The sequence below is a fragment of the Dermacentor variabilis genome, unplaced genomic scaffold (assembly GCF_050947875.1).
Source record: "Dermacentor variabilis isolate Ectoservices unplaced genomic scaffold, ASM5094787v1 scaffold_14, whole genome shotgun sequence".
Taxonomy (NCBI): domain Eukaryota; kingdom Metazoa; phylum Arthropoda; class Arachnida; order Ixodida; family Ixodidae; genus Dermacentor; species Dermacentor variabilis.
In genome coordinates, this window is record NW_027460302.1 from 7,653,973 (window position 1) to 7,680,100 (window position 26,128).

A 26,128-nucleotide genomic window follows, 5' to 3' on the forward strand; every position below is an offset into this window, starting at 1 on the left:
CAAACTAGTGCAAGTACCAGCAGTATGATTGCACCCTAAACATGCTACTATGAGCTGTGCCCTCTCACACCACCTACACCAGATCCTACCCATTTCAGGTATTTGACAATGCAATGGCATGCCCATATTGGGATCACTAGCTGCTGTCTAGTGTGAAACATTTAATAAAAGCTTATGTGATGAAACAGCGACTGCCATCTATGTTGTGAAAGGGCAAAAAAAGAACTTTTGACGGCCTCTTTTTGTCATAAGCCATTCAGAAAGTGGCGAAATACCTATGACGAGGTGAGCTCGTAATAAGCCACAACGTGGCTAACGCACGTGTCGAGCTGAGGTCAAAAGCCCTTCAGAGGTTAATAGTTGCCACCCTGGTGCCCACAGGTGTCAGTGGACCAGCAGGACTGGGTGCGTGTGGTGGACCACTCTCACTTCCTGTGCCGCTCCTGGCAGAGGCTGTACTTCAAGCCCCGAGTCGTCCAGTACATCCACATTGTGGTGCGTACAGAGGGCGACATTGTCAGCCAGCATGAGGACTTGCCTTGTGGCTGTGGAGATTCTTGCAAAATATTAGCTACAGAGAAGTCTGGCACCATTGTATGTGCGCGTATCTAAATGGGTGCTCTGCCTTCAGGGGAGCGCTGGGATGCGGGTGTGTGAAACTTGTCTTGATATTGGCTTGGCTCAGAACACAGTTATTCGAATTGAATTGAATCTTTATTATCATGTCTTGCACAGGAACGATGGCGGGAATAAAAGCTGCACAAAAGCAGCTTGACTAGCTCTCACTACCTACAAAAGAGCCATAAAGCAGTGAGATCTAATACTAAACATAAGATATCAAACATGAGATCGGATAATTATTACAACAATAATTCTGAATTATTGCAAAACAAAGTTTAACAGGATGCAATAGTTTTTGCTTAAGCATTAAAAAAAATAGAAGGTAAAATATACACGCATGTTGAACAGACATAGGATTGGATTACTGTTATACAATTATATAAATCACACTTATAGTGAATGGCTGCTATGAATTAGCACTAAGGTTATAAAAACAATGCCATAACATCTGTTGGAAGTCATATTTTCTGTGTTTACATCAATGCCAATAAGATAATTTAACATCTTTGGAATAACATTGCGTAGCATCTGGTCACAATAATAAAGCACTAATAAAGCTTTCTTAGAATGAAATCATTTTATAAAGTATTTGTTTGCCCGTAATACATATCTTGCTTCTGTCTGGCCACATTTAATAAAAGCAAGCGAAGGAAACAAAAACACATAATTGAACCTGATTGACTGCGCTCTCCGGCTGGGACTGCAGTGCCCGTCATGAAAAGGGCAAATGGGTCTTTCCACGGTGCATAGCAATGTAATACTTAGCAGACATGATCGTTAGCGTGCATTGTATGCACTGTGCTTGTCGGCTCAAAATGGTCATACCCGGTGAGGGACCCTTTAAAACAATGTGTTGGGACATAAAACATGTACATGTGGCAGTTGATACATACTGTAAAACCTCATTAATTGGAAGTCCGCCGGATTGTAGAACTGAAGCAAAACTACGAGTCAGCCTAGTTGGAACAGATTCATTATTTAAAAATGTTTTGTGCGCAAACAAACAGGGACAAAGAAGAGGAGCAACACAAGGATGAGCGCTTTCTAACAACTGATTTTATTTTCGAAGAACTTCCTGCTTAAATACCCACAGATCTGCGCGATCTAGTCAAACAGAGCACGCCTATAGCACATATAACACTTGAGATAAAATGCCGTGGACCAAAGCCATCCGGTAAACATAAAAAACATCAAGGCGCATGTTACAAGAACTTACGATGAAAATATGTTAAACATGTGATGACAACAGCGAATTTTCTTTATCCAGCAATGAAACAGAAGGATGGCTGATACATTTTTCCTTTTGTTTTTCAATCCAGTACGCTTCCACAATTTCTCTCGCGGTTTGATTCCCATACCTGTACAAAATTTCAGTGCTACTAAGACACGGTGAGCAATCGTGTTCTTGACAATGCATAGCCAAATGCGTACCAGGGCGACCTTTCAGTCTAGATAAGTGTTCCCTTAGTCTCGTGTTGATGCATCTCGAAGTCTGCCCTACATATACATGACCACACGTCATAGGAATCTGATAAACAACGTTTTTCATGCAATCAACAAATTGGTTCTTACGCGGATGTCTAGCGCTACATTCATTCTTTGCATCATCCTTTCTTTCGAACTTATTTTTAACCTTAGAACGCACACTACCTATTTTGTGTTTTGCCGAAAACACCACTTTTACTTCGTAACTCCCAGCCACCTTTTTAAGTCTATGGGAAAGGCCGTGAACATACGGAATCACTCTAACCTTGCAAGCCAAATCCTTCTGCCTTCGATTCTTTGTGCATTGTCCTTTATCCTGTTTAAGTTTTTTCATTAGTCTATTGCATGACGCCAGCATCACAGCGAGCGGGTACCCAGCGGGTACCAAGGATTGTAAAAATTTTCAAATTACAAATCAAATTTTCGAATTATCCAAAAAGGAGAAAAAGCTAGGAAAGAAAGAGCACATTTATGTCACATCTATTTCACATTTATTTTTTTGTGCAGCCGAACGACATGAAGTAAGCAATAATTAATTAATTAATCAATTAATTAATTTGTTAATTGATTAATTGCTTTCTCACATACCCTCAAGCGTCATGGCATTATAGAGGGGAGTGGGGTACATGCAAAAACAATAACAATGATTATTACAAGTTTATATGATGCAAGTGATATGTGCAGTGGACGTAATCATTAAGAAACAAAACAAAAATACTATGACATTCAAAGGATATAAGCCTAGCAACATCTGAACTGGACAAAAGGAAAATATGACGTGACAGCGCATGTGGCCACGTGCATGGTCACAGTTGAAAAAAAGAAAACGAGGTTCGGTGAAAAAGTGCGCTGTCTTCGATTGACACGATATCATCAGGAAGGTGGTTCCAGTCTTTCGTTGTATGTGGAATAAATGAATATAAAAAGCTGTTTGTGTGACAAAAAGTGCCTCTTACTTTATGATGGTGATCAACTCGAGATAACGGATAAGTAGGTGCTAGAATGAGCTCACTGCTAAGGATATGATGATGAAATACTTTATGAAATAGGCATAAGCGAAAAGCCTTTCCGCGCAGTGATAAAGATGACAAACACAAGTTGCTTTTCATAAAAGTTATGCTAAAAGTACGATCGTAGTTTGAATGAATGAAACGAGTGGAATTATTCTGAACCATTTCAAGCGAATAAACAAGAGTAGCATCGTATTGGTCTGAAATAGCAGCAGCGTATTCTAACTTAGATCGAACTAGTGTTTTATGGAATAGTAGTTTCATTGATGAAGGGGATTTGCTACAGTTTCACCACATATAGCCTAACATGTGATTTGCGTTATTGATTATGGAGTCGATGTGACATTTCCAGGATAAGTCAGATCACATAGTTACACCTAAATAATGGTAGCATGAAACTTGTTATAGCTGGAAGTGGTTATGCATATATGCAGGCACAACAGTCAGCTTGCATTTCTTGGTGTTCCATGAGCCAGCTTTTACACCAAGCGGTGATGTTATTTAGATCAGTGTGTTGAATTTCTTGGTCCTTATCATCACGGATCTCACGATACAGTACACAGTCATCGGCATATAGGTAAACTGAAGATGACACACAATCGGGCAAGTCGTTAATGTATATTAGAAAAAGTAATGGACCTAAAACAGAGCCCTGCGCAACTCTTGATGCTACATTAATTAAGGGTGAATCATGACGGTTGACAGAAACATACTGTCGGCGATTGATTAGGAAGTATTCAAGCCAGGGAAGTACATTATGGTCAAGGTTTAAAGAGGAAAGTTTCTGCATAAGCTGTACATGAGTAACCTTATCAAAAGCCTTCGAGAAGTCCAGAAAGGCGCAATCGATTCTGAACTTCTTGTCTAGTATAGAGTGCAAGCACTGAGCGAAAAGAAGTAATTGAGTTTCCCAAGAAAATGAACACCTGAAGCCGTGTTGTAGTGACGTAAAGAAAGAATTTGCTTCCAAAAAGTTAGACATGACTGTACAATACGTGCTCCATCAGTTTGCAAGGGATACTTGTTAGCGAAATGGGCAGATAATTTAATGGAGAATGTTTGTTGCCTAATTTATGAACAGGAACCACCTTCCTAATCTTCCAATCAAAAGGAAGGATAACATGATCAAGCAACTGCTGGAAGAGTTCAGGCAAAAACAAAGATGAGTAATGTTTAGTCTGTTCTAGAAATTTAGAGTTGATACTGTCAGTTCCACAAGACGAACAAAGCTTTAGCGAGTCGATGAAATGTACTATTCCAGAGTGATCGAACGTGATAGGGGACATCAAAGGATAATCATGCTGTGACATATATTTAACACAATCAACTCCACATGAAGAAAAATTGTCTGAAAGATTGTTGTTAAACACGGTGGCGCATTGTTCAGATGGTATAGGTTCATTTTCAGAATTATTAAGAGAAATAACACTGGTTTCCGTCACATTTATACTGCTGCAAGATGCTTTAGGATTGCCTAATAAGAGGGCTGGGAGAATGTTTACTAGTAGAGTAATAATCTTTGTCATGACAGAGCGCTGCGCGGTACTCTGCTTCAACGTTGTGACATGCTTCCCAGCGATTTCCTGTTCTTCGTAACTTTGCTGAATGAAATGAATGCTTCTTTTTTTTTTTTAAGCCATGTTTCCGTTAACACGATTAAATGAGCATCGCACGAGGATATACCGTATTTACTCGTATCTAAGACGGTCCCGATTCTAAGCCGACCCCGAATGTCCGAAGTCCGAAAAACTAAAGAAACTTACCTCGAATGTAAGCTCAACAAAAAAAACGAGGACAGCGTTCACGGAATGAAAACAGCATTTATTTAATATGAATGCTCCGAGCTCACTCTAGGTCATCATCACTGCTAGCCTCATACGCATGCTCGTAGGATGCGCGTAAGCTCGCATCCGCGCGCCTATGCATGCGCGGTGCGGCACGGCTCATACGTGTTGAAACGTGGCGCATTCCCGGTGAACAGCTCCTCTCTGTTAGCGCGTGCTTATCTTCCTTATTGCTGTCATCTCCTCGTTGCAGCACACGCAAAAAGCATCTCTCTTTGTCCCCTCCAATGACGGACATTTTTCTCATCGATGCCGAAGTCTCGCCCGGCTGGAATGTTTGACGATACCTTTGCGGCTAGCACAACTTTTCATTTGAAAGCAACACTATAGTGGCATCGCCTGTCTCGTGTCATTACGATAATGCGACGTCGCTCGTGTACTTCAGTTTGCCACTGCCGTGACAAGTAGCAGCTGCGGTGTTGATTTTTCTAGCTGGTGCTAGCTATGCACCATATTTATCATTTTCAATTACAAACTGGCACGTTTTTTAATATCCTCGAATCTAAGCCAACCCTAGAGTTTGGCATATGATTATTTGAAAAGAGCTATCGGCCTAGATTTGAATAAATATGGTAGTAATGTCAAGTTCATCACAATGTTTCATGATGCTCCTAGCATTAGTAAGTAAAACCGGAACTGATAAACATTAACAGGACAAGCCACCACTTCCACTCGTCAATTGTTATTTCAGTGTGCGCTTGAGATAATGTTTTTGCGAATTGCCATGGTGTGAGCGAGCCCGTGTGTTAGAGGCAGGGCCATTGGGATCGCTATTGGCATTATCACTGCTGTTGTTTAAAGCAGGATTGCGACTTCGTTCCCGCATGCTACTGCTACTGCGATCGTACGTATAGCAAGTGTCATTGATAAACAGATCGAAGGTGGTAAGGAGGTGACTAGGGTAATGCTTTAGCAAAATTAAACATTTGCGAGCCTGACGAGTGGCAAACGAGAAATCTTCGGTTACAGATATGTTACACAACCTACAAACAAAACCAAAACATGGCATTGCCAAAAAAGCGAGACCAACAAGATATCAGGGGAGCTACAACGTAGTTACAATTTGATGTTTGCTCTATGGCCCTACTCATAGCTTTATGCTATCCTGCACATTTGTTCACTTTTCGGAAGGGTTTTTCAACATTTTTTAGAGTTTTACAGCGCACACAACAATCATGAGGGGGGGGGGGGGGTTGTCGATAGTTGATGGAAGTGCCGCTGTTCCATTTGCGGCAGCACCTTCAGAACGGCAGCGCTTGCGGGGAGTATCGATAGTTCGTGGAAGAGCAGACACTGCTCACGTGTTTCTCTTTCCCTGTAGCTAGTTCGACGTGCTCGATTTGACTGCCGGCTACGTGCTACTTCCATGCTTCCTCAGTCATCATGAGTGCTCCAGGCCGACTGAACATTCCGCACTCATTCACAGCAGTGTTCAAGAGTGCTGCCATTCTTTACGCTGAAGAAACAAATCACTGCGCAGCGGGCCGCAAGTTCGATGTTTCTGAAGGGGTGGTGCAAGAGTGGCAACTGCAGCGAAGCAAAATTTTCACCTGTGACGGCAAGTGAAGAAGTTCCCACGTTCCGAAGTCTGGACGCTTTCCGGAGCTGTAGGCCAAGCTTGCAGCGTACGTCGCTGAAATGCCTGATCAGTCCCTGCCATTGAAGTGCGACATAGTCATGAAACAAGCCCGGATCTTCGCCTTGTAAGGACCTGCTCCACCGTGAGTACAACAAGTGGCTGGCGGCAGAAGACCGCGAACTTACGCCAACTGGATCTATCAAAAGAGCCTTTTGGCGGCTGCGTGTGGTTCAATGCATTTGGCATGGGCTGCTGTTCCACAAAATGTTGTGGTGCGGTCGTTTGCCAAATGTGGAAATTCACTGGACAACACACTGTGGGACCGCGGCAGCAATGACGAGGGCAGCACTAGTGAGGATGGTGGCACAAGTGAAGACGAGTAGTCCAGTGACCATGCCAGCTACCAATAAATTTTCGTTAGCGAAGGCGCCCTCGGGTATGCTCTTTTTTTTTTCCCCTGTCACACGTGATATGGGGGGGATCGACTTACATGTGAGTCGACTTACAAACATGTAAATACGCTAATATTCAGTTTCTCAAATAGTTGATTTTTTGAATACCGGTACCTTTGGTGAATTACCAGCCTGTGCTCGGTGCCTTGGCATGCACAACATACCCACAGCGCACGAACTTTATTGGTGGAAGGTTTGACCAGGTCGACTGGACCGATCAAAATGATTAATGCTACATGAACGGAGGGAACAACAAAAGCAGTGTGTACGGAAAGCATGGAAGCATGTGTGATGATTGGGCCAATTAGCCACCAGAAGACACACTGATCAATTCGATTACGCGAGTTCAGTGTGCACGCACACAGGTTCGCTTTCTACCCACATGCGAGCACACAGACCAACTTGGCACATGTGCTCACGGTAGTTGCCAGCTGGTCGACCACAGACCTGAGTGCCGTCAATGTAACTTGTATGCATGACCTCGTAACTGATCACTGATGAGCTACCCATAGGAACATATTAGCAACAAGTTTTCATCAATGGTTTGCCACTCGTTATCCTATCGGTCAGCAGCGAATTTTAGTCACGGCCACACCCTTGACCACACTGTCTAGCCTGCTAGGCCTAATCAGAGCTGCATCATCGGGTGTCATCGAATAAAGTTATGGTTACCAAATGAACGCAGAGCTATTTGCGGCAATTGCATGGCCCTCAGAAAGCCGACAAACCGCTTCGTGAACGAAAGCAAATGCATGGGATCACTGTTGCATGTCATGGCCACCATCTTCGCGAAATACTATACAGCGGCCCCTCGTTCTAAAAACTGTTCATAGGCGCACAACGGTCTCTTTTCGTTGCTTCAAGTGACCCGTCACAAGACTAGCTTTGAATTTACATGACGGGCTTGAAAATATTATCTCACAGCGTGTCTACCTCTGGCTGTAGACACATATGCATTTACAGAGATGGCAGATGGACGCAGACGGACACAGGCGAAAAAAGCGCAATTACGGTCTTGTTATGATATATCTGAAATAACAGTTCTAAACGCAGATTTCTTCAGCGAGAGGAGATCACTTCTCATTCTAGCTCACTTTATATTTCAGTGCAGCTCTCGCCTCACTTGTACCAGCCCAAAACGAACCTTGCCGCTCTATTCTGTGTTCTCTAGATTTGGTCAATCAAGGTTTTCTGGTGAGGGTCCCAAATACAACACGCGTACTCCAAGATCGCACGAACGATTGAAATATAAGCAGTGTTTTTTAGGGTAGAGAGTGAGGATTTCATATTTTGTTGTTTGAAATATACCATTCTGGCAGCTTTTGAAACAACATTACTCTCATGCGCATTCCCGGAACAATAACTCGAAAACGTTACGCCCAAATATTTGTACACAAATTGCTGGTTAATAATATTGCTACGGCACAATATGTGCGATCACGAAAGGCGAGCAGTGTGAAGACGACGACGACGACGATTAGAAGCTAGCGCGGGCTGTTGCCTCTTGGCCAAGCGCAGCGTATTGCCTTGTAGCCTTGTAAATATACTTGTAAATAGCTTTTCGTCGGTGTCTTCCTACGTAACATATCTGGTGGAGGTGGACGTTCCCTGTACCTCGTCACGGAGCTTCGCAGTGGACGGTACGTCGTGCCTTCCTTCATGGCTCCCGGCGACGACAACCCGACTCCGCCGGCTCCGACACCTGCTGCCACTTCGACGACCTACATCACTCTCCCCGCTCCCCGTGATCCTGGCGTATTCTCAGGCAAAGATGGGGAAGACGTCGATGACTGGATCAGCCTGTATGAACACGTCAGCCGCAATAACCAGTGGGACCCTACTATTATGCTCGCCAACGTAGTCTTTTACCTCGGTGGCACACCTCGAGTTTGGTATCGCACGCACGAAGATGAGCTCACCAGACTGCTTCGAGACTTGTTCGGCAACCCCTACGGTCACCAACTTGCCGCGCAGAAGGCGCTTTCCGGCCGTGTGCAGACGTCAACAGAGCCCTATGTCACGTACATTCAGGACGTCTTGGCTCTGTGCCGCAAAGTTGACACCCACATGACTGAGTCAGACAAGGTTTCCCACATCCTCAAAGGCATTGCCGATGACGCCTTCAACTTGCTCGTGTGCAACAACGTAGCGACGGTGGATGCTGTTATAAAAGAGTGCCGCCACCTGGAACTCGCCAAAAGCCGACGTATTGACCCGAAGTTTGCCCGTCTGCCCAACACCCCAGCGACATCTTCCTGTGCCGACGCTCCTCGTCCCAACAACACTGCTGATGTTACCAGGATCGTCCGGCGTGAGATCGAGGCCGCCTATCCGGCTGCCTTCGACTCCAGTCCCACTAACACATCTGCAGTCACAGTCTCACTGATCCAGGCAGTTGTCCGCCAGGAGTTCGAAAACATGGGTCTTCACACCATCTGCTCGGCCCATCGCCCTGATACCCGCGCGGCTTCTTCCATTCCGCCCCGTCCCGCATCTTCTTACCCTCCACGTTTCCGCAACCCATCTGCATGGCGCACTGCTGACGACAAGCCCATTTGTTTCTACTGCCATCGAATCGGGCACATTTCTCGGCACTGTCGCAGTCGCTGGAGTTCCCCGATCCGATCTACTTACACTGCCTCCTCTCGCTCCCCAGGTGGCCCTTCTCGTCCCTATGCCGTACCTTCCGATAATGCCGCCACTGATTCTCCTGCAACGAACCGCCCCTATTCTCGTTCGCCTTCGCCCCAACGACGACAATCTCGCTCTCCCCAGCCCCGTCGCTCCTATTCGCCAACTCCCTTCGGACGCCACTCCCAGCCGGAAAACTAGACGATGCAGCGCCTCGAGGTGACGCTGCATTGCTCCCTACGCCGCCAAATCCTCTACTGACGTTGCCCACTCATCTGAACCTTCTTGACGTGCAAGTCGACGGTGTTTCTGTGTCTGCTCTCATAGACACTGGGGCGCATTTGTCCGTAATGAGCGCTGACCTTCGTGACCGGCTCAAGAAAATTATCACGCCCGCCACGACGCCTGTTGTCCGTGTCGCCGATGGCGGAACAGCCCCCGTTATTGGTATGTGTACCGCCCGCGTCTCCTTCGCCGAACGCTCAACAATCGTGCTATTCACAGTCATCGCCCACCGTCCCCACGACATCATCCTCGGCTTAGACTTCCTCTCCGCACATTCTGCTCTCATCGATTGTTCCGCCAGTACTCTCCGCCTTGACCTGCCTGTTCTCGATCCTGCTGAACCACACCCCAGTCGTCTCAGTTCCGCCGACTTCGTTCGCTTGCCACCTTCGGCACTGACCTACGTTGACCTAGTGTCATCCCCACCAGTCCCCGACGGTCACTACATCGCGGCTCCTATGCAAGACGTCCTCCTTACACACGGGATCACAGTACCTCATACAGTTTTATCTATTACGGCGAATTGCGTCTGCCTGCTAGTGGTCAACTTTGGCTTGACGACACAAGTGCTGCCACGTGGGATGTCTCTGGCCCACCTTTGCTCATTCGAGGATCACTCAGTAGCATCCATTGCAGTTGACGACACTTCATCCGATACTCCTCTACCATCGCAGTCGGCAAATTGTACCATCGCTGACTTCCAGAAAATGATTGCCCCCGACTTGCCGTCCGAGCACGCTCGTGAACTCTACCGCGTTCTGTTTTCCTACCACGATATTTTTGACTTTAACGATCATCCTTTGGCCCAAACTACAGCTGTCAAACATCGCATTAATACCGGCGATGCCCCTCCTATTCATCGCCGCCCGTATCGAGTGTCACCAGCTGAGCGTCAAGTTATTCACGCAGAAGTTCGCAAAATGCTTGCCAAGAACATTATTGAACCATCACATAGTCCATGGGCGTCACCTGTAGTACTGGTCAAAAAGAAGGATGGCTCATGGCGCTTTTGCGTGGATTATCACCACCTTAATAGGGTTACCAAAAAGGATGTGTATCCCCTACCTCGGATTGATGACGCCCTTGACTGCCTCCACGGTGCTCGCTATTTCTCCTCTATTGACCTTCGCTCCGGCTACTGGCAGATTGCAGTGGACGATCTCGACCGCGAGAAGACTGCTTTTGTCACACCCGACGGTCTTTATCAATTCAAAGTGATGCCGTTCGGTCTATGTAACGCCCCTGCCACTTTTGAACGCATGATGGACTCCCTTCTTCACGGATTCAAATGGTCCACGTGCCTGTGCTACCTGGACGACGTTATCGTATTCTCCCCAACGTTCGCTACGCACCTCGAGCGCCTCTCAGCAGTCCTGGACGTTTTTCGTCGAGCCGGTCTGCAACTCAACGCATCCAAGTGCCAATTCGGCCGTCGCCAGATTACCGTCCTTGGACATCTCGTTGACGCGAACGGAGTGCAACCGGACCCAGGCAAGATCCATGCTGTTGCGCACTTCCCTGTTCCAAAGTGTGTCAAGGATGTGCGCAGCTTCATCGGCCTTTGTTTGTACTTCCGCCGTTTCGTGAGAAATTTCGCCGCCATAGCACGACCACTAACCGAGCTTTTGAGAAAAGACGCCCCTTTCCAGTGGGGCGATAACGAGGCCTCTGCATTCTCACATCTAATCGACATTCTCACAACGCCTCCCGTTCTGGCCCATTTCGATCCTTCTGTGCCTACCGAAGTCCGTACTGATGCCAGCGGTCACGGAATTGGCGCGGTACTGGCACAACGCCAGCGTGGCCTCGACCGGGTTATCGCTTACGCCAGCAGGCTCCTCTCACCCGCGGAGCGCAACTATTCCATCACTGAGCGTGAGTGTCTGGCCCTAGTTTGGGCGGTTGCGAAATTCCGCCCATACTTATATGGCCGATCCTTTTCCGTTGTCACAGACCATCACGCGCTTTGCTGGTTATGCTCACTGAAAGATCCTACAGGCAGACTTGGTCGCTGGGCCTTACGCCTCCAAGAATATTCGTATACTGTCACCTATAAATCTGGCCGACTACACAAGGACGCTGACTGCCTGTCTCGCTACCCGGTCGACGAGCCTGACGCCGCCGACAGTAGTAGCGCCAACGGCATTTTCTCTGTGTCTGCCTTCGCTAACATCGCCGATGAGCAGTACCGAGACCTATCGCTGCGAGCACTTATCGAGCGTCTGCGTTCTACACCTACCGACGCATCCGTTCGCCGATATGTCCTCCAGGGCGGCATTCTGTATCGAAGGAACTTCCTCCCTGACGGCTCTGACCTTCTTCTTGTCGTGCCAAAACAGCTACGTCAGACTGTGCTCTTTGAGATGCATGACGCACCCACTGCAGGACATCTTGGGGTAACCCGCACGTATGACCGCGTCCACCGCCGCTTCTATTGGCCTGGTCTCGCTCGCTCCGTTTGACGCTATGTTGCTGCCTGTGATCCCTGCCAGCGTCGGAAAACACCTCAGGTGCTACCTGCCGGTCATCTCCAGCCGATCACCATCCCTGTGGAACCGTTCTTTCGTGTTGGATTAGACCTGCTCGGTCCCTTTTCCACGTCATCCTCTGGGAACAAACGGGTAGCCGTCGCGACTGATTACGCCACCCGATACGCTATCACTCGGGCTCTCCCTACCAGTTGCGCCACTGACGTCGCGGACTTTCTCTTGCGTGACATTATCTTGCTTCATGGCGCCCCGCGACAGCTCCTTACTGACCGTGGTCGAAACTTTCTCTCGAAAGTTATCGCTGACATTGTGCGTTCCTGCTCCATTCAACACAAACTGACTACCTCATACCATCCTCAAACCAATGGCCTGACAGAGCGGTTAAACCGTACTCTTACCGATATGCTGGCCAAGTACGTTTCCAAGGACCACCACGACTGGGACATTGCCCTTCCTTACGTAACATTTGCGTACAATTCTTCCCGGCACGACACCGCTGGATTTTCTCCCTTTTATCTACTGTACGGTCGCGAACCTACCTTGCCCTTAGACACGGCACTTCCTCCTGCTTCGGTCTCAACAAGCGAGTATGCGCGCGACGCCATCGCCCTCGCCGACCATGCACGCCAGCTTGCCCGTGCTCGACTGACGGCCTCACAAACCACTCAGCAGTGCCAGTACAACGCCCGACATCGTGACGTACGGTTTTTGCCTGGTGCGCTCGTGCTCCTGTGGTCTCCCACTCGTCACGTCGGACTTTCAGAGAAGCTCCTTTCGCGATACACAGGGCCTTACCGCGTGCTGCGCCAGGTGACGCCTGTGACTTACGAAATTGCTCCTGTGGGTTCAACCTCGTCCTCTCCTCTGGCATCTAGTGATGTCGTACACGTCAGTAGGCTCAAGGCCTACTACACTGCTTCCGAGTCCGATCTTTAGTCGCTCCGGGACGGCGCTTTTGCCGCCGGGGGTAGTGCTACGGCACAATATGTGCGATCACGAAAGGCGAGCAGTGTGAAGACGACGACGACGATTAGAAGCTAGCGCGGGCTGTTGCCTCTTGGCCAAGCGCAGCATATTGCCTTGTAGCCTTGTAAATATACTTGTAAATAGCTTTTCGTCGGTGTCTTCCTACGTAACAATATCATTATTCGAACGATATCTATTGAATGTGTAACTGTCTGCTGACAATAGTGGCTCGAGATGATTTTGTCTGTTTGTTCCCTGCGCAGATCCTCATTCCTGTATGTTGTCATTCAAGCGCGATAAACGGTGGCTGTTAGACAGCGCTGCATTTGTCATCTTTGCTTTATCCTGTCTGAAGCACTTTTCAATTACTTTCTAAGACTGCACCAACCAGCTCAGTTCAGCACACTCCTGCAGATCACGTTGAATAATTATCTGTAATAATGCAAACCTTGTTAGAATTAAGTTGAAGGGGGAACCGAAATTACTTCGTTATACAGATTTTGCTCTATACTGCAGTACAGCCGAACCCACTTGTAACAATACTCAAGTGCAACGAAAATTCCATTGTTATAAGCGATAATTGTTATCATCGGGTCGCATGAAAAAAATCAACATAGTGGAATGGCAGTGCTGTTTCAGAAAACTCTAATGGGGGGGGGAGGCCAGTGCCCCTCGTTCACTCGTTTAAGTGTTTAGAAAATTCTGCTTCCTGCACGCTCCGATTGCTTGTAACAAGCTGCGGCTGTTGGCATTCTAGAATTGCACTGCTGTAACAACTGCAAAGAGGGCTCATGCGTGGCAAGCGATATGCAAGCTACACCGAGGCATCGCTTTGGTGACCCCAAAAAAGGGCCTTTTAAAAAATGCGAGAAGGTTGCCGCGGCAACCTGTCAGCTTGAAAAATCCAGAAGAAAAACTGGGGCGAGATCACCACAAGCATTTCGGCACCAACGTACTTTCCAGTGGCTTGCATGAGAAAACCGCATGTCTGTTGGCATTGCTTGCGTTACGCAACGCTAGCTGACACTATCCTCCGAGGCATCCAAGTGCTCCATGTAGTGCAGCAGAAGGTTCCTTGCGAAAACGAAGCCCCGGAGGGACTGAATCATCTGTCTGGCCTCCTGCATGAAGAACATTGAGGCAGCTTGCCCTTCCATGCCATCACTGTTGTGATCGCCGTCACTATCCGATGCAAGCACGTTTGTAACGATCGCCTCATTGGTTAGAAGCTCTTAGTTTCCACATCTGTAGCTGCGCACTTTCTTTTCACTGGCAACGTCATGCATTGCCGATGATCAGCGGGCAGATCTGCCTTCTTACGTTTCGGTGGTGAGCCGAACGAGGCTGAGAAAACATGTGGCCAGGAACGACTTCAATGCAACTAACAATTACGAGCGCGAGTTACTTAATCCATTAGCATAACTGCACAGGATGAGGGGCCAGTAAGCAGTCTGGGAGCAGCGCAGTTGGCGCAGTCCATTTGTGTTTTGTAGGATGTCACATCATAGAGCTATGGACATAGCCCATTCATGTTCAGAGGGATGGAAGGGCAATGGGAAAGAGTCACGCGAGGGTGGCGATGTACAGAAGGCTGGAAAATGAGCGCGCAGAAGCTGTTGGGGAGGTGGGCCATCGTGCAGCAGCTCGAACTTCTCTTTTTGTATATTCTTTTCAAGGATTTTGCAGATTTTGATCACCTTTCTGCACGGACACCCAGTGGCCAGTCTTCGTCATTATAACTGATAATCTGGCATGGGGGCATTGTACTAAGCAGATTATTTCACCATAGAAAACATACATAAGTTGATGGAGCAGCAGCTTCTCATTGTTGTAACTGATATATTGTTAAAGCTGTCTCGTTATGAGTAGATTTGACTGTACGTATATGTCCAATGGTGTGCGCATCTTTAAACATGCGAAGAAGACTATGGCTCCATGGTCCATCGAACTGCTGCGCAGTCGTGTATGCAATTAAATTTCAATAAAGCAACAGCAAAAAAATCTCCGGTGTGTGTAACACAAAATTTTTTGCATCTAACATGACAGCCTTTACGATAGCCTCCTTTCTGTGCCAATCTCGCTTTCTTCTTGATTTGCTCATATTGTCGTAAAAACGGTGAAACGGTGATGCCATCAAAACAACAAATAGCTAGCATGTTGCGATGCGAACTTCATTTGCATCGCAACATGCTAGAAAATAATAGACAGATTGCCTTTCTCGACGCCCTCATAAAACATTCCTCCTGGGAAATTGCAACCAGTATGTTTCGGCAGTCAGCCCACTTGGGTAGATACCCGAGGTTCGACTCTGTGGATCCTATGGAACAGGAATGCTCTATTGCTGCTCCACTCTTCTCTCACACATTCTACAACTGCTCTGAGCCTTGACAGCACAAGCAAGAGCTAGCCGTGGTAAGGAAGAACATTTCAAACCACCCAGAGCTCGAGCATTCTACTTCACTTGTTCTAAAGCACTCCTTCAGAAGCTCCTTCTGACAAACAAAGTGATCATGCATGCAAGGTTTCTTACCTTAGAGTGTGATGCTGAGCAGAAGGTGCGGCCCTTGCGCTATATTAAGGACAGCTGCCTCAGGTTTTAGGTGATAAGGTGTCGTCTGTTGTTGGTGAATGGCTCATGCTGAAGTGTGATAATGATAACAGTGCTCTGCATTTGGAAGGAAGGGTGGATGACTACTGGGCAAGCATATTTTGCCTGAAGGCAACAACAGGTGTACAGAAATATCTCCTGCTTTCTAAGTTCATAAAAGCATTTCTTTCTCTACCCCAAGGCAGTGCCGAACTAAAACGAGGTTTCAGTGAAAACAAGCACCTCATAGATGGATGAAGCTCTCTGAGCATTGCCAGCATCAATAGAATGCGCCGTGTTAAAAGTTTCCTTCAGTGGTATGACGGTGGTGCCACTAAGGTAACTCTCAGCTTTGACCTTTTGAGGAGCGTGAAGCAGTCATGAGCAAACTATGCACAGAGGATGAGTGCTGAAGAAAGTACAAGCAAGCGGAAAGCAACAGAATATGCTGCCTTCGAGCAGCCCAGTCTCAGAGCACAAAAGAAAATATTGGAGGACCAAGCGGCGGCCAGCAAGGCATTGCTCTCTAGTGCTGAGTAGGTGATCAACACCGGCATCAAGCAAAAAGACATGAATAAGTTAGAAAGTGACCGCATGCTTCTAACGGCAGTAAATGCAAACCTTGAGCAGGCACTTAAAAAAACTCAAGGAACACGAAAAGCAAATGATCAAAAAGGCAAAGCATTGATATCTAGCCATGTATAAGCTGTTGGTTAGCCTATAGTCATGTGCAAGAACAGCTTGGTTTTTAAGGTTTCTAGTCATGGTCTAGTCAGCTGCTACTCATGTGCAAGAGCAGTTTGGTGTATAAATAAGTTGGGGCTAGTCATCTAGCCTAGTCCAGTGAAATGCCACTCATGGCTAAGTCACTTTGAAGTACACATATATTTGTTTGCATTTTTTATACCAGCTTTTCTTTGGTCTGTGTTGAATTGCTTGGTCCTATGAATATTCTAAGCAATTTGATCAACCTGCTCAGCAGGTTGGAACAAATTGAAATCTACCGTGTGGGTTCTTGTAGGATTTAGTGGGCACCGGTTTGTGGGACCTTGGTCACTGAAGCTAAAACACGGTTCCACCAAGTCAGTTTTATGCACGGAGCTTTAAAAAAAAAAAAACACACACACACACACACACACACACAACCTCGGTGGTTTCATGACTTGTAGCTATGCCACATTTTTTATTTATTTATTAATACTGCAGGCCAACATACTGCTCCTGCTGTAAATATTTACACCTTTTTGTTTTCTGTTCTAAAAGTGGGCTTTCTTCCACATTACTAGACCGCTCCAAATTTAATAATTGGTGCTCCATTGAAATGGAGCTATTTTTCTCCGCAACCTGCTCCAAATTTGGATTTTCCTGATCCAAAATTTGTTCCAAATTCTACTTCAGCTGTTGCACCCCTGTCAAATGGTAAATATAGACTACATTGTTTTGTATTGTTGGGGTTCTATGGGGCCTTAGGTGTTAGAACCATGATCTGATTATGAGGCACGCCATAACGGGAGACTCCAGAATAATTCGGACCACCTAGGGTTTTTTAACGTACACCTAAGTCTAAGTACACAGGTCTTTTCACATTTCGCCCCCATTGAAATGCGGCCGCCGTGGATGGGAACATCGTGCTTAGCAGCCCAGCACCATAGCCACTAAGCAACCATGGCAGGTACATTGTATTCTAAAGGCACTAGACTGAACTTGGCAAGTTTCAGTAACTCTTAGATCTCCAGTGGCCCAAATATAAAGAAAAAAAAGCACTTTAAGATCACTGACATAGTACTGACGTACCAGTGCTGAAGCCTTGGCATAAGGCTTAGTATGTCGAACTCTTGAGTTAGTATGAAACAGAGGATGGCTAGGCTGGCTGGTGCATGTCTATATAGCAAAAGCTGGGCGCAAGATTGAGATGGGAGAAGTGAGCACCTGTCTAGTTTTGTCCCTTTTCACATCTTATTTTCATGCTTGGCTTTTAGGTATAGATCTTGAACTTTAATTTTTTCTTCTAGTAATCAACATATTGTGGCATGTTACCCTGAAAAAAATTAAAATAGAGTTGTGAAAGTATACTTTAGCAATTTGAGCTGAGTCACTGTTTCTCTCTAGTGTCCACTTAAGAAACTAGCATGGCACCAAGTTTTGAAACTGTTGTAAATGCAATGCAGGGCACACACAACACAGTGAACCGAGTCTTCCATGCTGTGTCCCTGGAATGCAAACACGTTGCCTTGGAAACTGGCGAGGAGGAGGAGCCCTTCCCCAACCTGGAGGAGGGCCTGGTGGTGCCCCATGAGAATGTGGCCACCGTGGCACGCTCGGCGTACGTGGTGGAAGGGGTGAGCCGCAGCCGCAACGCGCTTATCAATGGCGACACCTCCAAGTACGACTGGGACTCTGGCTATACCTGCCACCAGTTGGGCAACGGTGCCATTGTGGTGCAGCTGGCACAGCCGTACCGCGTCGACTCCATGCGGTGAGCACTTTCGTGATCTTGTGAGATGGCTTCAACAGCCTAACACCCAGAAAAACACCCTAATATGCAAAAAGGTACCAGTCACGCTTTGTAGTCTGTTCTGCCAACATCAGGGAGCCCACAGGTCCTTGAAACCCTTGAGAATTAAAAGTATGTTTTCAAGGCCTTGGAAGTCCTGGAATTTTCTTAAAACCCTTCAATTTCTTGAGTAATACCCTCTACGGTTTAGTATGTAACCTGCTTTCTATGGTGGATCAGGGTGGGCCCGGCTAACATTTCATTTTAAAAACAATGGTACAGTTAAACCCACCTGTAAAGATACCAGTTTTTAACAATACAGTTAAACTTTGGTATAACGAACTGCGATATAGGAAAATTCTCAATGTAATGGAGTATTCTTGTCTGTAGAACATCATGTATTTAGAACCTCAATATATAACAAATTGTGCTTATACACGATTCAAATATAACAAAATTCCACTGCTGCTGCGAAGGAATCCCAAGACAATAAACGCAAACTTCTGTGGTCGTATATTTATTTATTTATTTATTTATTTACATGTACCTCACAGGCCTTCAAGAAGGCATTGTATAAGGGGGGAAATACAGTAACATGATAGTATGGAATCAGCAAAAGGAAACATCAGTATAATGAAAGGAATATGCATGCAACATGGAAAAATAATACAACATTAGCAAATACATTTGTTGAACAATAACAATGAACGGTAAACACAATAACATGATGGCATAATAACAATATAAAAGTTTTTGCATGTATACAGTAGTAAAAAAATTAGGATCACTGAAATCCTTTTATTAACATGTAGAAAAATGCAGGAAAGAAATTAAAACAAGACAAGACGCGTTAGATGGTTGAACCGAATACTGATCAATTAGAAGATTGCAAAATGCGCTGTGTTTAGATTAACAAGCGATGCTATCTGGTAGAGCGTTCCATAAACAGACCGCACAGGGCAAAGCTGAAAAATTAAAAGCGTGTGTGTTGCCATGAATTCGAGTGTAGCTGAACTGATTGTTCAGTCTTTGTGATGTCGAGGACACTTTTTGAGGTTTGATAAGGTTAGGTCATCTGTTTGAATGATTCTATGAAATAATAATAGAAGGGCAATATCACGGCGAGTGGTTGGTGGTTGCAATGACAGATCAACTTTTATTTGGGTTACACTTGATTGGTTACTATAATTTTTTGAAATGAAACAGAGATGGTTGAATTACAAGTGGCTGCTTATGAATGCACCTCTCAAATCGCTTGCCATGCGACAAGAGCGACTACTTAAATGGAGCAACATCATGTTCCATGTAAAGTCCGAGAGAAATAAGATCTTGTCGCACTTCATGCTCACTATGTGCTTTAGGTGCAAGTGACAGCATGCAAGGGCGAGATGAGAAGGATGGTGGCTTGATGAGTGCTGTCCTCCTGCACGAGCAAGGGGAAAGAGGGGGCGGGCAGCAAGCTCGTGACAAAACAACCAGGCATGCGTGAGAAGAGGGAGAGGGGGGGGCAGGTTGGCATATGTTTCCGTTTCAAGCACAGCCATGGCTGCGCATAGCTGCTGTCATTGTGGCTGAGCGCATGCGCAGCCATGTGCCATGTTTTAGAGTTAAACTGCCACGTGTGCAAAGAATGTACGCGATGAGCTGGTGTGTCATCATTTCATTTCATTTTATTACCCCGAAGCGCATACGCATTACAGAGGAGAGTGCTACACAACATATACAGAATTAACAAGCACAATGAAGATTAATGAAACAAAATGCTATAGTACAGGGATCTACGCTCGTTACAATGGACCCGCGTACAACAGACTTTCAGAAATAACGGACACTATTTGAGCCTTAGTTTGTTCTACCTATTAATGCAACGAAGTTTGCTTTTAACAGACTGCTACAACGGACTATCGGCTACAGCGGACAAAATTAGAAGCAATTTTTTTTGGAATCGGGCACATAAAATGTACTTTTCTCATGTTGACACGGGCTGACAACTGACTTGCGAGGGTCAACGAACAATCGCGGCTTAATATCACGCGAGGGAGAAAGGCGGGGCAGAAACACACCATCTTCTTTGGGGGGGGGGGGGGAAGAGGAGGCGAGAGAGAGGGTTGTTCTGCGCTAGCGGCTGCTGCTTACGGTGTGGGTGCCAGTCCGCACCCGCGTGGGTCTTATCTTCAAAGTCATCTGCAATGTGGACAAAATGCACCCAGTGCCGCTCGCTTCGTATGCACTACGCTTTTGACGTTTTGAGAGACAGCACGAAGGTTAATTCGCTCGCTCCTGCTTCTTTGTTTGCTTAATTTGCTATGGCAATCGATGGTACGCCTTTAAGGCGAAACTGAAACTTTTTTTGTTTGATTTTTAATTTGGACGTTCGTCACTCACTCTTTGCAATAAAGTTGCTAGACATTGCGACGAAAGTTTCCGAAGCGAGGCGTTTCGGATAATACGAACTTCGGATAAAGTGGAAGTTTTTTGTCAGATTATCAGGGTCCGTTGTAATGAGAGTCGACTGTACAGAAAGCCAACCACAAGAGAAAAATAAAGAGCCGAATGCTGGTTAAACTAAGCTATTAATAAAGAGAATAAACAGTGATAAGCGACAATGCTACATAGTAGCTCAAACAACAACCACAAGCGGAGCAACATATATATAGAACCCAACGCACTAGAACCTGATAACTGTTTGCAAAAACTAAAAAAATAAGGTCAAGGATCAATGTCAAGATATACGAAATAAACGAAATGAGTCGTAATCTGGTATTAATGGTACGTCGAGCGGAAGGCAATTCCACTCTGTCGATGTATGAAGTAGGAAAGAATGAAAAAGGTAGGATTGTGCAAATACAGTAAAACCTCGTTATAACGAAGTTGAAGGGGGGGTCATAATTACTTCATTATAACCATTAGTTCGTTATAGCCACTATCCATTTCTATCCACATTAGCAAACAAGAGAGGATGTACTCTCCACCAAATCTCACAGCAGCCCGCCACGCCAAAAAGAAAAATGGTCGTCGCACGGAAAAGTCCACTCTGAAGGCCTGCCAGTACAGTTATTAGGCATCTTGGTGCACGTAATGCTACAGGATATGCATGTATAATTAAGGAATACATACTGTGTCACGTAACAATTGACCCTTCCCACTCTTGCTATGCTTCACCGCAATAGTACACGCATGCTTCACCGCGTAAGACTGCTGTTCTGAGGGGAAGCCGACTTTTGGGAACTGGCATTATGCAATGCGTCGTGCTTTCCGAGCTTCGAAGCCTTTCGCGAGGATTTTTGAGGTGGACTCAGCGTCATTGCTAACAGCAGCAAATTGTTTCAATGAGAAATAAGGCACCGAACAGCACGAAGCTTGGTAGCGAACCTCGAAGTTGCTAGGCCTAGCGTTGCTGCAGTGGTGGCTATACGGCTGCCAGTGGATCAACATTCGAGAGCGCCTGTTCAAGGTGACGAGATAATCAAAAAGGCAGCAGTGGTGGCTTCGATCAATGCGCTTCGATCAATGCACTGGATTCTCATCATTCTTCTTGCTTTTCTGTCGCCATTCCTCCAGCACCATTGATACGGTTCTCCCGTACCGGCCGGACCCTGCTGAATGCTCACCTGTTTCTACGGTCGCCCAGTATTCAAAGAAATGCCAACAACTGGCACGTTTTTTGACGTCTACTCAACAGTGCCGCCAAAAAGAGCATCATGACCTCAGCCCATCCCCTCACCCTTTCCCTATCGACTTACTCGTGTGGCTGTGGGTCCCGCCTGTTGCTGCTCCTGGCCTTTCGTCCTAGCTCCTCCCAAAGTACCACGGGCCCTACCGCGTGGTTGTTCAACAATCGCCAGTTAATTTCGTTGTTGAACACGTATCGCCATCTCCCGATCTGCGTCATCGGGGGCGAGAAATTGTGCACATTGACCGGCCGAAGCCGTATTATGATCCGCTCACCTCTTCCTGGGTCGCCAGGATGGCTGCTCTTCAATTCCGGGGGTGATTGTGTCGAAGATCGGCACGCTGGAAAGCCCCGTTGCCATCGCATGGCTCGCCCCCATTTCGCTCCCTGGCTGTGCCCTACCTGCAGGTGCTGCATTTGTTGCTGCTGCTCAGTATCTTCCGAGTCCAGTATCTTACTGAACATAGTATCAGTATATTCAGTAAGTTCAGTATCTCCCGAGCATACCATGAAATGCCATAACGCCTCTATATGATCACAACACATGTCATACAGCACTTGCGGGCACTGAAGCAGCAGTAAAAAATGATTAGACGTTTTGCTGGCCTGAAGGGAACGTGATTGACCAACCTGGGTAACATTTGGAAAGATTGGATGCGCTTTGTAGGTGATCACAAGGAAGAAGACAGGACGTCAATAGTTAGCCATGTGTCCTATCGTGCTGCTTCCATGCCCACTGACTTGGCATGGCTGGGTAGTCGCTTGCCGCACGCAGGGTTGGTTGATGTTCCTGGTGATGCGCCTGAGCCGATGAACATGGGGCACACTGCAACAAGGAAAGTGCCGTGAGTCAAAGAAAAGCCACACTCCTGAAGATAGCATTGTCGCGAGTAAGTAGTCTCGTCCGGGTCTGTTGCTCCTGTTGTAGTGACCAGGCACGGTAGAAGGCAAGCGGAAACTTATATAACATGAAGACGTTGATCCTTAGCCATGTGTCCTCTATCATGCTGCTTCCATGCCCACTGACATGTTGCGGCTTGGTGGTCGCTTTTAAGACAGGTGTAGCTTCGACGGGGCAGCCGGACGGAAGGGTTACGGCATGAGGCCTTAACGGCCGGGGCGCGCAGCGCCGCAAGAAAAGAGCCGGACTGCTCCAGTCGGGGACCAGACAAATAATGAATGTTTATTTCTGAGGAGGCAATTTACAGGAGGCACTTGCAGCGTTTGGCTGTAAGTGCCTCCTGTGAGTGGCGCCCTGATGTAAAGACCCAAAACCGAAACCAGAAGTTACGGATACTACATCACCTCTCCCTTGAAAGGAAACATGATCTACTCGCTCTCCTTGCAACAAAAGTCACGAGTCAAAGAACACATGTTAGTACTGTAACACACATGATTAGTGATACATCTTTACACAATAGAAAATGATATCTCTGGCTTCCCCATTTAAAAAAAACGCACATGAACACTGAATATGAGTTATTGCACTCCAGATCTGCAGTTCCAGTACCTGTCTTGGGAGGACGATGAGATGCAGCCTTGCACACACAGATAACACATAGAAAATTCGCAAAGTACATAAGTATACAGTAACAACCATCTGTGTGCCCCCTGGGACAGCACTGATGGGTGGCTCATTCGCCCTGAGCCTGACTCGAGACAGTCTCTGTGGCTGTCGTGGATTGGCATTGTGCGTAAAAGCACTTTACACTCCATAGTGCCCCCCCCTTAAGAATGCTAACGGCTTTCAATGTTAAAACTTTCTTTTTTTGGCATGAAAAACAAATTAGTATGGCGGCGACTACCGTAGTGAAAATGCATACATGTTTATGCTGCAAGAAACGTAACATACAAGAAATGTATGGTATCCCTTCTGCGGGGATGCTAAGAAATGAAGAAAAGTGTTCCTACAGCTAGGATCCACTGATAAATCTGCAGTATAGCAGTAAGTACAGCGTGCGTATAGCACCGTTTATGCTGCCAGAAATCCCCCCATTTGAAGGATACTGCTTAAGTCTTATTCAGCTAACAAACATGTAAGGAAATACTTTTGGCGTTAAGAGCCGAATTCGCATGGGAGGGTTGCAACCTCTGTAGACAGTAACCTAAGGCAACAAGCTACTTGGAAACATGATCCTTAAATCGTTCCGGAGGTTGTCTATGGCGTGTAGACCTACGGAGGACTGGTTCAAGTTGTAGAGGAGGAACAGCAGAAGTGTTACTCGTACTGGGGCTAGAAGGTGTCAGAGACCTGAGTGCCTTCAGGGGCAGTGTCTTGGGGAGGAGTGTCGCACGGGCGTTCAGGAGACTGTTCTGCCCGGGGTGAACCCGGTGGTGGTGGTGGTGAGACAGGTGGTTGCAAAGAAGGGGTTGCAGCAGGAAAATGAGTACCAGTAGGAATAAAGACAGTAGCACCAGCGAGTCGATGCAACAGTTCGTCAGCTCTCGGTAGCGGAAAGGCGTCAATGATGATAGCCTTGTTGGAGTCTCGAAGATCGACGCAAAGTCGAATGAAATTGTCCTTCTTTCGAACGACGACGATCGGAGAAATCCACTCGGACGCAGTGACTCGTTCGATGACATCAGCTGATTCCACGCGTTGCAGCTCGGCGGAGACTTGCTCCCGGAGAACCAGAGGTAGAGGACGTAGTTTCGCTGAGACTGGTTGCACTGAAGGTCTGAGACGAACGTCGTGGACGAAGCCCTTTACAAGTCCCAATTGCCCTGAGAACAGATGGGCGAACTCTGTTGGGGCGTTGTGCGGAAGAGACGGAGGCTGAACGCTTGGGTCAGCTGGAAGTCCTGATACTTGACATGTGAGCGAAGACCCTTGAGTGTCAATGCCCAAAGCTTGAATGGCATCTAAGCCCAGAAGAGAAGTGCCTTGGTTCGTGACGTGAAATGTCACTACTGGAGCGTTGTTGCGATACTTGACGAGCCCGGAGAAACGTCCTGAATGCAGAATTTCTTGCTGCGAATAATTCTTGAGTCGAAGACTCGAAGGAGATAATGGAAAAACCTTGAAATGTTCTTCGTATAGGGAGCTGTTCATCAGCGACACTGTAGCTCCTGTGTCCACGAGCAGCTTGAGTGTAGTATTCGCAATGAGGACTTCGGCGCGAATTGTTGCCGGACGGAAATTCGGTGCTTGAATTGTAAGCACGAACGGGACTGTAGAGGCTGATTCTGTATCAGCGGTAACGGAAACAAGCTGCGTTCGAGCAGGAGGCTGTCGCTGCGTTCGGTTCCTCGAACAGCAAACCGAAGCGTAATGTCCCACTTTTCCGCACACACGGCAGGTAACGTGCTTTGCCGGACAGGCTGGATCGGATGCGATGTGGCGAGGTGAACCACATCGGTAACAATGGGGTGCGAGTTCTCCAGTGGCTTCGCAGAGTTCGGGCCGGACGTCACGTTGACCGGCCGCTCGATGCGACTGCCCGCCACGCCGTTGATCGCCATCTTGAAGGCGCCGGGTCGAGGAAGAAGTGGGGCGGTGACCGCCATCTTGCGCGCCCGGGCGAGGAAGGAGATGGCTGGCGACGCCATCTTCGCGTTGCGTCGATACGCGCTGAATAGACGAGTTGCTTAAGACTTCAAGTTTCTTGTCAACTTGCTCCACGCTTCGTCCGATTTCATTGGCTTTCTTGAGCGTGAGGGACGATCCTTCATACAGTAACCGTTCTCGAACTCTTTTTGATGCGACGCCTTGGAGAATTTGGTCGCGAAGAGACTCGTCGTGCCAAGCGCCGAACGCACAAGCAGGCGCTAGCCTTTGTAGCGCGGTGACGAAGTCCTGGAAGGTTTCCCCAGGTAGGTGCTTTCTGTCCCGGAAGATGATGCGGTGCACCAGGGGATTTGAGCTTTCTTTGTAGTGCTGGTCGAAGATGCGAAGAATGTCTTCGAACGTAGCGGCCGTCTGGTCCGTTTGCGACGCGAGGTCATAGTAGAGATGCTGCCCCTCGAAGCCTAAGTTGCTCAGTAAAATGGCCTTCTTCCTCTCGTCTTGTAA

At 46.9% G+C, this 26,128-nt stretch overlaps 1 protein-coding gene across 3 annotated transcripts in view; it reads left to right on the forward strand.

Moving 5' to 3' along the window:
• BTBD9 (BTB (POZ) domain containing 9) overlaps positions 1-26,128 on the forward strand; it is a 192,492-nt gene that overhangs the window by 107,672 nt on the left and 58,692 nt on the right. For 2 of the 3 annotated variants that reach the window (XM_075677978.1, XM_075677980.1), the window contains exons 8-9: positions 382-495; positions 18,118-18,425. In XM_075677978.1, the coding sequence (XP_075534093.1) occupies positions 382-495; positions 18,118-18,425 (422 nt within the window). The remainder of the gene's footprint in view (positions 1-381; positions 496-18,117; positions 18,426-26,128) is intronic. The other variant, XM_075677979.1, reaches the window with a different exon arrangement.